At 39.7% G+C, this 11,422-nt stretch overlaps 1 protein-coding gene across 5 annotated transcripts in view; it reads right to left on the bottom strand.

Moving 5' to 3' along the window:
* Nucleotides 1–3,863: 3,863 nt before the first annotated feature.
* Nucleotides 3,864–11,422, bottom strand: part of LOC127170010 (serine/threonine-protein kinase WNK2-like) — a 61,886-nt gene continuing 54,327 nt past the window's right edge. For 3 of the 5 annotated variants that reach the window (XM_051117738.1, XM_051117741.1, XM_051117739.1), the window contains 3 exons: nt 10,094–10,138; nt 6,884–7,182; nt 3,864–6,640 (listed from right to left, as the gene is read on the bottom strand). In XM_051117738.1, coding sequence (XP_050973695.1) covers nt 6,299–6,640; nt 6,884–7,182; nt 10,094–10,138 — 686 coding nt within the window. In that variant the 3' untranslated portion in view covers nt 3,864–6,298. The remainder of the gene's footprint in view (nt 6,641–6,883; nt 7,183–10,093; nt 10,139–11,422) is intronic. The other 2 variants (XM_051117740.1, XM_051117742.1) reach the window with 1 other exon arrangement.

The following is an 11,422-nucleotide window of genomic DNA, read 5'->3' as shown; positions in this document are numbered from 1 at the left end:
CAAACACCATCCTAATTGTGGTCTAAACCCAGGTGTTTCAGTTTCACTGTCCAACCCCTGTATATATATACAGGTGCATCTCAAAAAATTAGAATATCGTGAAAAAGTTTGTTTTTTGTTTGTAACTTTTTTTTTTTTAAAAAAAACGATACTTTCATATATTCTAGATTCATTTCATGTAAAGTAAATCATTTTAAAAGTTTTTTTGTTTTAATTTTGATGATTAGAGCGTACAGCTCATGAAAGTCAAAAATCCAGCATCTCAAAATATTAGAGTATTTACATGAGCGTGACTTTCATGAGCTGTAAGCTCTAATCATCAAAATTACTACGAAAAAACGTTAGAAATATTTTACTTTACATATAATGAATCTAGAATATATGAAAGTTTCAGTTTCTGAAATAAGTTACGAACAAAAAATGAACTTTTTCACAATATTCTAATTTTCTGAGATGCACCTTATACATTGTTGAGCACCTGTAAAATTGTAAATATATCCTGTGAAAAACAGGATTTCTGGAAACGTACGCTAAAGTGTACATTTGTGCTGATGAAACTGATATATGCCGTACAGAAGATGCAGCCTTGTGCACTGCACTGCTCTACATCATGTTTACATTAGGAAATACTGTCAGTGTACAGTAACATTGACATCATGGCTTAACATTTTGACTTGAACTTGTTTGTGAACAATGACTTGTCTTTCTTAGGGCACTGATGTGTTCCTTGACATAAATATTTACTTTTGAGAGATGAACTAGGGAGTTACAGGCTTTTGCAGATTTTGGTTACGCCCGAAAGCTCTAAAATGCTGCCTTCAGAGGCAGGAAAACATCAAGGCACGTCTGAATACAAATTCTGCTTCACTTCCTGTCTCCGGAGGTACCTTCTTCTGATTGAATTTTGAAGGCAGCATAGATGTGTCCTTCACTGCCTTCAATTTCCCACAATCCTGTGCGTGTGTGTCACATAAGCTATATAAATAAAGATATTCTGGTGAAACTAAACTTGTTACTTTATATAATACAGGGGTTGGACAGTGAAACTGAAACACCTGGGTTTAGACCACAATTAGGATGGTGTTTGGCCTCCTTTTGCAGCCAATACAGCATTATTTCATCTTGGGAATGACAAATACAAGTCCTGCACAGTAGCCAGAAGGATTTTGAGCCTTTCCTTTCGCAGAACAGTGGCCAGGTCACTATGTGATGTTGGTGTATGAAAACATTTCCTGACTCGCTCCTCCAAAACACCCCAAAGTGGCTCAATAATATTCAGATCTGGTGACTGTGCAGGCCATGGGAGATGTTTAACTTTACTTTCATGTTCATCAAATCACTCTTGTCACCAGTCTTGCTGTGTGTATTGGTGCATTATCATCCTGATACACGGCACCACCTTCAGGGTACAATGTTTGAGCTATTGGGTGCACAAAGTCAACCTTCACACTCTGCTCTTATTGGTGGAATGTGCGATCAGTAAAGACTGGCCACCAGGCTGCATAAATATAGCCATGAAACCTCCAACACTATATTGGCCAGTGTTTCAGTTTCATTGTCCAACCCCTGTAGATGAGATCTTGACCGTGATATACTTTATGAATAGTAATAGTGTAAAAAGCATAAAAGATAATGTTGTAATAATAGTATTTTATAAAAATGTTAAAAGGGTTCAAATGAGTAGTAAATAAGAATAATATTTACAATATACTACCAATAATAATGAAAGAGCCACTAATAACAATGACCTGTTTTGCAATAATACTTGCAACAGTGCTTTTATTTTTTAAGCAAAAAATGCCATTCTCAGCCGTCTATTCTGACGCACAGACCTTCAGTGACATTGACACTGAGGTCTTTATGTATTATTTAAGCATTTATACATAACTGTTTATAAGATCGTTTTTCTACAAAATGTACAACTTAACCATTAGGTATAACCTAGCAACTGTCCGAAACTGTTTCCAGAGTTGCTTTCGCAGCCTTTGAAGTCACTGCCTGATAAGGCAAGTCAGCTGACTAGGCTTTCGGACGCAGCCATTGTGTTGCTGTTTCTATGAATGGTTTGTATGCACTTACTGGTTTGCAAATATAAAAGGAGAAGTCCACTTCCAGAACAACAATTTACAAATAATTTACTCACCCCCTTGTCATCCAAGATCTTCATGTCTTTCTTTCTTCAGTTGTAAAGAAAATGTGTTTTTTGAGGAAAACAATTCTGCATTTTTCTTCATGATATGAAGAAACTGATATGGTGCCCCGATTTTGGACTTTCAAAATGGAGTTTAAATGCGGCTTCAAACAATCCCAGCCGAGGAAGAAGGGTCTTATCTAGCATAACGATCAGTTATTTTCATGTAAAAATATACAATTTATATACTTTTTAATGCCAAACGCTGGTCTTGTCTTACTCTGCCTGGACTGTTTTTGTTCCGGTTCATGTCAGTTAGTGTATGTCGAAAAACTCCCATCTCATGTTCTCCCTCAACTTCAAAATTGTCCTACATCACTGTTTTACCTTTTTTGTTAAGGGTGTTTGATCTTCTTTGCATGTTCACTTTGTAAAGACTGAGTCAGTGCTTCTGCAGTGATGTAGGATGATTTTGAAATGACTTTTTTTTAAGTTGAGGGAGAAAATACGATTGGAGTTTTTCGACAAACCCTTACGGTCTTGAGTCAGAATACACAGAGTTCAGGGAGAGAAAGACAAGACGAGCGTTCGAGATTAAAAAAATCTCATTTGTAGCCGCATTTAAACTGCATTTTGGAAGTTCAAACTCGGGGCACCATATCAGTCCATTATATGGAGAAAAATGCTGAAATGTTTTCCTCAAAAAACAATTTCTTTACCACTGAAGAAAGAAAGACATGAACATCTTGGATGACAAGGGGGTGAGAACATTATATGTGAATCTTTGTTTTGGAAGTGAACTTCTCCTTTAAGGATACTTCAAGAAATGTAACAGATCGATAGATCTACTATAGAACAGTTGTACTCCGCTATCGTTGAATCCATCCTCTGCACTTCGATAACTGTCTGGTTCAGCTCAGCTACCAAAACTGACCATAGAAAACTACACAGGATAGTCTGGACTGCTGAGCAAATCACTGGTACAACCCTCCCTACCCTCCAAGAACTGTACTCATCCAGAGTGAGCAAAGGCCCTCTTGAAAAAAAAACAGCATATGCTGGTAAGTACGTTTTGATACTGGTTTAAGCTGGTCCTTGACCAGCAACATGACCAGCAAAAACCACCGAAGGACCATCTTAAACCAGCATCAAAACATACCTAACCAGCATCCCAGTATCAAAACCTACTTACCAGCATATACTGTTTTTTTTTTTTTTCACCAGGGAGGGCTAGCAAAATCAGAGCACCAAAACAGCCAGACATAGAACAAGGTTCTTCTCTCAGGCCATCTACCTTTTGAACAGTTGAATGTTCCCCCCACTGTGCAATAAAACATGTGCAATACCACTATCCATACTTATATTGATTACACACGTTATCGATTTAACACACCTTTCATGTATTAAAATATTCCCTTGCATAATTTGTATATAGCACATTTGTACATACATTATATTGCGTATTGTTGTTCACATTTTTATTTCTAATCACTAGTCTATTTTTGTTATCTGTGTTTTGTCACTTGTCATCCTGTCTGTGCACTGAATGCTTCTGTCACCAAGACAAAATGAGTGTATTATACAAACCATCCACAGAATGCACAGCCCAAACCCCTTCACACATCAACAATACATGCAAAATTAGAGGAGTCTCTGCAATAAAAAAAAAAAAAGAGAGCTTGGCACTAAATATCACTGGCTATACCTATGGAAAATGACAACAACACAGTGGTTATTAAGCACAAAATATTTATTTATTCTTTAATTAAACTTGTACACAGTCTTTGTGTTGTGAGTGCATTTTGGATCAGAGCGGAGTAAAGTAATTCTTGGAAGGGTGTGCATCATAAGCAACCATTCACAGAGCGCCAATGCAGAAAAAAAACATGGAAAAAGTCCATAACCTATTAAACGCCACATCAGATGGGCAAGTCACTAACATGGCAAAGTAAAGTAATTATTGCCAGAGATTACAGCATTAAACAGCAAGAACAGAATATCAGGATCCCCTTCCTACTGGAAACATTTCTCCTGAAACAGATCATTCTGACTGACTGAACATCCTGTACAAATGTACAAATCAAATGCAATGGATGGAATGAAACATTAAAGGACAGATGATGCATCAAAAGCACTGATAAAATAAATACAAGAGGACTGTACAATTCACAGTTTGGCAGTTGTGTGGGTCACAGGCTTTTACAAAGACGCTGTTGAAAATAAGGTGTAAAAAGAAAATCTGATGAAGAATTCAGGAAGAAAACAGGTTTCTGACTCTATCAGAAATGTGAACCTGACTAAATTACATGAGAAACCAAGGCAAAATCTTACAAACACAAAACTGTAGAGCATATACTAGGATGCGAGTTTCAGAAACATACATTTTGTACATGTGTATTTGTGTAAGCTAATATTCAGTTGCTTGCATTTTTTTTTTCTCATATTGGATCACTTTTATGAAACAACAACAAAACAATAAAAATGAATCACAACTAACAATTGCACTGCCCTCCTAAAAGAAATTCAACACTGTGCAAGGGCTCATAACAGAGCCAAGGGAGGGGGAAAAACCTCATCCACTATTTGAAGCAAACAAAAATTACTGATTTGACAAATAGTAACTGAACTTAAATGTAAAGTAGATTTTCTCTGTGCCAAGTCTGGCTAGCGTTCACATTGCGGTTGGGGGTTATGCTGCACGTAACAGGGAGGTTGAATCGCATGCACCTAATGTCAACGCGCTGCTCCAGCATCAGACACGCTTTCACTGCTTCTACATTCGAGTTCACACAACACTAATTCCAGTCATCCTGCATTCAGTCCCTGCGTTACGCTTTAATGGAGGAAAGCGGCACATTTTGGGTTTCTGCAAGACCACAAGCACATAAAATGCTCCTTAATACATTTAGATCGCAATTCTATATTTTGGTATTTGCGACATTTTGATGGCATGCACTGAACATCACATCATCGCAATGTAAACAAGTTGTTCACGTCCTCTGTGCTTAGTACAGCTGTAGTAGAGTATAGTAGTCCAGTATTGCTTATGAATGCAGTACAAAGATCAGAAACCCAAGCATTGAAAGCTGGAACTGCATTCATTTATCTGCACAGACTCGCTCCAATTTAAAGTTAGAATTATGTTGAATTTATTGATTGCAAACTCACTTCAACAAAGGGGAAATTTGTAAACCGCCACATGACTCGAAAAGAGATTCTGAAAAAACTATTGCATCAGGAACAGAAGGAAAATCATGCTAAACCACAGAGGAATGGCTTTTCCTCAGAAGTGATTCATACCTTTGGAAAACCGATGACTGATCAAGGCACTACATCGTCCAGAATTATTCATTTTCATGTAGGGATTTTGTCCTGTGGTCTGAAATGCTGGATATTTCCGTAAACAGCCAATAAAAGTCACTCAAAAGTGCTGTAAATTTATGAAAAATATTTTAAAACGTATTATCGAAAAGTGGGACTGATATTTCTTTAACAAATGCTGATAACTGAGCACTTGGCCTTTTTTATAAAACACATGCGGAATGAATTTCAATTCTTTCATACATTGCCGTAAGAACAACCACAATTATTCTGCTTGTATTTTATGAAATATGTCTAAAGCTCATGCTACCACAGGTTAGTCACTCACTATATGTTGAATTATAAGGGAAAATTATTATAAAATTATACTTTATGGCAGTAGAATTGAAGGCCATGGTCCTGCAGTACTCTCAGCCAAACCCTTTACTAACACACCTCAACACAGATTCAAACATAAGAGCTAATAGGTTTTCAAAAAACAAACAAAAAAATAAGCGCAAGCAGTGCCCACAGGACTGTTTTGACACAAACACACTCCTCATGCTCAATTTCACACACACACACACACACACTCATATTTACAGGTGCAAAGGCTTTGCACAGATGTGTCCAACAGCAATCTAAAGCACACAGACATCCAAGAGGTTTGATCCTGTAACGGAGTTAAAAACGTATTACAGAGTGTTGCAGGAACTCCCACTGCTCTGCAAACAACTGAGTGATTTGTTCATCCAGGAGATGATGTCCCGTTCATGTTTGCATGATTATCCTTCTGCAAGTGTGCCTCGATTAGCCTTAGGCAAAAAACAGTGTCTGTTGTGGTGTTTGGAGCGCAGGGCGGCACTTTTATGCAGTCCTGGCTTTGCTGGGGCACATCGGGGTGTCTGGGCTTTTTACCATCAGAGGAAAAGTCTGCAGTGCTGGGCTGGACATGGTCGGGTACGGGACCATACCGGCCGTGGCAAACATCCCCACTGGACTGGGCAAACCGGACCACTGGTTTGGATACACAGGGGCTGGCATCAACCCTGCAAAGGGGGCGGTGGGCATCAAGTATCCGCCCCGCTGGAGGATGGGCGATGGGGTGCTGGTGATGCCGTGAGGCATGATGGGACCTAGAGCTGCAGACAGCGGACAGGACAGCGGTAGATGGAACTTCACAGCTGCCTGAGGGATTGAGCCCCTTATCTAGGAAAAAGAACAAAAAAAAAAAACAAAAAAAAAAAAAAAAAGGAGACAGACATGGTAAAAGATGTGAATAAGGTGTGAAGGCAAAGGCTTCAAAAGCTGCACAAGTTGTGAGCTCCCAAACAGAGTTCCCTTATTTTATTTACAAATAAATGTAAACCAGATTTTTTTTATGTACCCACTCAATTGAATTTGCTTCAGGCATTTGTTAAGGTTCTGGAGGACAAACCGCATAAAGCGTACCTGATTGGGGACTCTGGCCATGGCAGCGGGGTTGGTCTGGAAGGTCTGATGAGATCTCTGCGGCCTGATCTGACACACAGGGGGGCGGAGCTGAGGGGCGGAGGCAAGAGTTTCTTTTGCCCAATCATCAACCAGCTTGTGCAGGTCATCGGTGAATGTGCCGCTTTTGTTGTTGCTGTTGTTCGCTTGAGCCTGAACGAGCGCCGTGATCGGCCGAGAGGATGAAGCGGGCGTGGCCGCGGGAGGCAGGTTCTGATTGGACGCTGAAGTCACATGGGCAGCACCAGCACTATGAGACCCTGAGGAAGAGATTGAGAAAGACCTCAAGCAACAGCTCAGAGAATTCACCCCGAGATCCTCTGTAACCACTCTGCTGCTCGCTGACTGTTGATGACGTTCATCACGTTATGCAGTGAAGTGTGGTTAATAGCAAGGTTAATACAAATCTAGCCCTAACCATTAGCATTATTAGAGATGTAAACATACACTATGACAATGATTTTTAATAAATGATGCATTATTCATACTTGGGGTTGCAGTTACAGTCACCAAAATTATAAACACTTTTGTTCTTGCTCCCATTTTTCATGAGCTGAACTCAAAGATCTAAGACTTTTTACACAACAGGCATATTTCTCTCAAATATTGTTCACAAATCCGTCTAAATCTGTGTTAGTGAGCACTTCTCCTTTGCCGAGATAATCCATCCACCTCACAGGTGTGGCATATCAAGATGTTGATTACACAGCATGATTATTGCACAGGTGTGTCTTAGGCTGGCCACAATAAAGGCTATTCTAAAATGTGCAGTTTTACTGTATTTGGAGGGGGGGGGGTTCCAAAAACCAGTCAGTATCTGGTGTGACCACCATTTGCTTCACACAGTGCATCTCCTTCGCATAGAGTTGATCAGGATGTTGATTGTGGTCCACTTCTCTTCAATGGCTGTGCGAAGTTGCTGGATATTGGCAGGAACTGGAACATGCCGTTTTATACGCCAATCCAGAGCATCCCAAACATGCTCAGTGGGTGACATGTCCAGTGAGTATGCCGGCCATGCAAGAACTGGGATGTTTTCAGCTTCCAGGAATTGTGTACAGATCTTTGCAACATAGGACCGTGCACTATCATGCTGCCACATAAGGTGATGGTCGTGGATGAATGGCACAACAATGGGCCTCAGGATCTCGTCACGGTATCTCTGTGCATTCAAAATGCCATCAATAAAATGCACCTGTGTTCGTTGTCCATAAGATACACCTGCCCATACCATAACCCCACCGCCACCATGGGCCACTCGATCCACAATGTTGACATCAGCAAACCGCTCACCCACACGACGCCATACACGCTGTCTGCCATCTGCCCTGTACAGTGAAAACCGGGATTCATCCGTGAAGAGAACACCTCTCCAAAGTGCCAGACGCCACCGAATGTGAGCATTTGCCCACTTAAGTCGGTTACGATGATGAACTGCAGTCAGGTCGAGACACTGATGAGGACGACAAGCATGCAGGTGAGCTTCCCTGAGATTGTTTCTGACAGTTTGTGCAGAAATTCTTTGGTTATGCAAACCGATTGTTGCAGCAGCTGTCCGGGTGGCTGGTCTCAGACGATCTTGGAGGTGAAGATGCTGGATGTGGAGGTCCTGGGTTGGTGTGGTTACACGTGGTCTGCGGTTGTGAGGCCGGTTGGATGTACTGGCAAATTCTCTGAAACGCCTTTGGAGACAGCTTATGGTAGAGAAACGAACATTCAATTCACGGGCAACAGCTCTGGTGGACATTCCTGCAGTCAGCAGGCCAATTGCACGCTCCCTCTAAACTTGCGACATCTGTGGCATTGTGCTGTGTGATAAAACTGCACATTTTAGAGTGGTCTTTTATTGTGGCCAGCCTAAGGCACACCTGTGCAATAATCATGCTGTCTAATCAGCATCTTGATATGCCACACCTGTGAGGTGGATGGATTATCTCAGCAAAGGAGAAGTGCTCACTAACACAGATTTAGACAGATTTGTGAACAATACTTGAGAGAAATAGGCCTTTTGTGTACATAGAAAGTCTTAGATCTTTGAGTTCAGGTCATGAAAAATTAGGGCAAAAACAAACGTGTTGCGTTTACAATTTTGGTCAGTGAAGGTTTGATTATTTGGCATGATTCATAATTATTTTCAACAATATACTAAAACATATTTGTGACTGGAGAGGCAAGCAAACATGCTTGTGCCAAGAGTAAGGTTGAGTATGTGGATGTCTCACCTTTTGAGAACTAACAAAGAAACTCTTTACAAAACAGCTTGGTGTTTGAATGGGATTACAATTCAGCTGAATTCTGTCACCTGGACATAATGCAAGAAATGTTGTGCTAAACTATGAATATGCTCACATCTCAAGAAACGACAAAAGCAGACTTCAGTCGTTTTTTTATACATATATATATATATATATATATATAATGGTTATTGCAGAAAAGCATTAAGGGTGCAAATTTTCATTAAAACATTATTTTAAGCATGTTTTAGCCAGAAGATCTAGTACTGGCACGTAACTGGCATGTGATACACACATTAACTGCTGAACTGATGTTTCATATCTTAATAACAATTATAAAAGATTAACACAGTGTAATCTTTAAATTTAACATTTTTTAAATGTATCATAACACACAGTCAGTTTCTTCTTACAATTGCTGAGCATGTTAAACTGTCCATGTGTTATTCATGTTTAAGGTTTGTTCCCAGCACAGTAATGCAAGAACAAACACGGAGTATGCATATGCTTGAAATGTGATGGTGGATCTGATCGGATCTGCGTTTGTGTACTTGTGCGTCTCTTGTTTCTAGCCTCAACTCAAGCAGCTGGATGATTACAGAACCAAACAAAGAACAAATACCCATACACATATTCACTCAAAATCACCAGGAATACAGAAATCATAAAGGTTTCAATAAGCACTTGACTGTATCACACAGATATCACCATGCACTAGAAAAAAAAAAAAAAAAAAAATTATATATATATATATATATTATTCAAATCAATATAAAGAATCAAAATGGTGACGCATATTTCACAATCTGCCGTTGCAAACGTTAAGCACTTATCACACAGATAAACGCTCATGCCAACAAAAGAAATGAAAATGGCAAATAAAAAAGAAAAAAGATAGAGGGACTAGGACTGAAGAAGAAAGGAGTGGGATAGTTACTACTGCTGCGCTCTTTCCCTAGACATAGCCGTTTCAGAGTGGACCCTACAAGAGCAAAACAGCATAGATAGAGACGTTAGGGGGTGGGGAAAAAGCACACGGCACAGCCCATTGGACAAGCTGCTGCACAAGAAAACACAGCAACCAATCAGTGAACAGGTACAGAATCAGGTGCAGGAGGGCTTCATCTGTGATATCATGAGGTGTTGGTGAGTGACGTGATGAGCTAAAGGCCTTCAAGCTTGGACTCTGAATGAACTTCAGCACTCTTGCTTGACTAAATGTCCTACTTTAAAAACCCCATGAAATCATGAAATCACACATGACGGCTCGTACCATGGATGAAAGCCTCACCATCATCTTCACCTATGCTATTTGAGTCTGGATTCAAGGGCAAAGCTCATGGTTATCACTAATTACCGCTGTCAATTAATTCGCTTCTGTTGTAACATTAGATGGGGGACAGGCAGCATTTATCATAAGGGACATTCTTATTGTAGTGAGCCATTTATTGGACAATACTATATAGGGCAGATGACCTCAGAGCATGAACTAAAATCCACAACATTTAGATTTAGATTTCATGGGGTCTGTAAATGTCAGGACTACATAACGTAATCACTGCTCACAATCTTCTGTCATCATATTTGTGATGTACGTGTCTGGCTGAGAGTAAAAATAGTGAGCATGTAAGACTAAAACGGATCTTCTTCTAAACCTCCACTTTCAAAAACATCACCATTTAAAACCAACAACAAACATCTGGATGCATAAAAAGAGTCTTTTTTTTTTTTATCCATCTCTGAGTTATTTACAACTGACTATTGCAGACAGAATTTCCATCAAGCTTTAAGATGTCATACTGTACAAATAACATCTTACATCGAAACATAGGAAAAGTATACATAAAACACGACTGACGTATATAAAACATACTATTAAAACATGAATACAATTAAAGTGCTGCAGCATGCTAAATTTTAAATAATAAGGGGGGAGTGGGGGGCGGAGATTTTTCACACAATGAAGGTTAGAATAAAGACCAAATCATACAATTTTGACAAGGCGGTAGACCGAGTATAAAAAGAAATGGGCTTTCTAATCATAGCTATGACGCACTGGTGGGGAAATTCATGTTTTTGTCCAAAACGAACCCTCATCTAGAGAAACAAAATACTATAAGCCGTAACAAAAACACAAGGTAAATATAATATGTTTCTTGGACAGCATCATATTATACTCATGCAGGTGACAGCCAGAGAACGAGAAGTGAGAGGAAAAAAAAAATCAGAATACAGCCCTGATGTTCTCCACAGCAACCTGCTCGTG

The sequence above is a fragment of the Labeo rohita genome, chromosome 8 (assembly GCF_022985175.1).
Source record: "Labeo rohita strain BAU-BD-2019 chromosome 8, IGBB_LRoh.1.0, whole genome shotgun sequence".
Taxonomy (NCBI): domain Eukaryota; kingdom Metazoa; phylum Chordata; class Actinopteri; order Cypriniformes; family Cyprinidae; genus Labeo; species Labeo rohita.
Note: the sequence above shows the minus strand (reverse complement) of the source record. Positions and strands in the feature narration are given on the sequence as shown.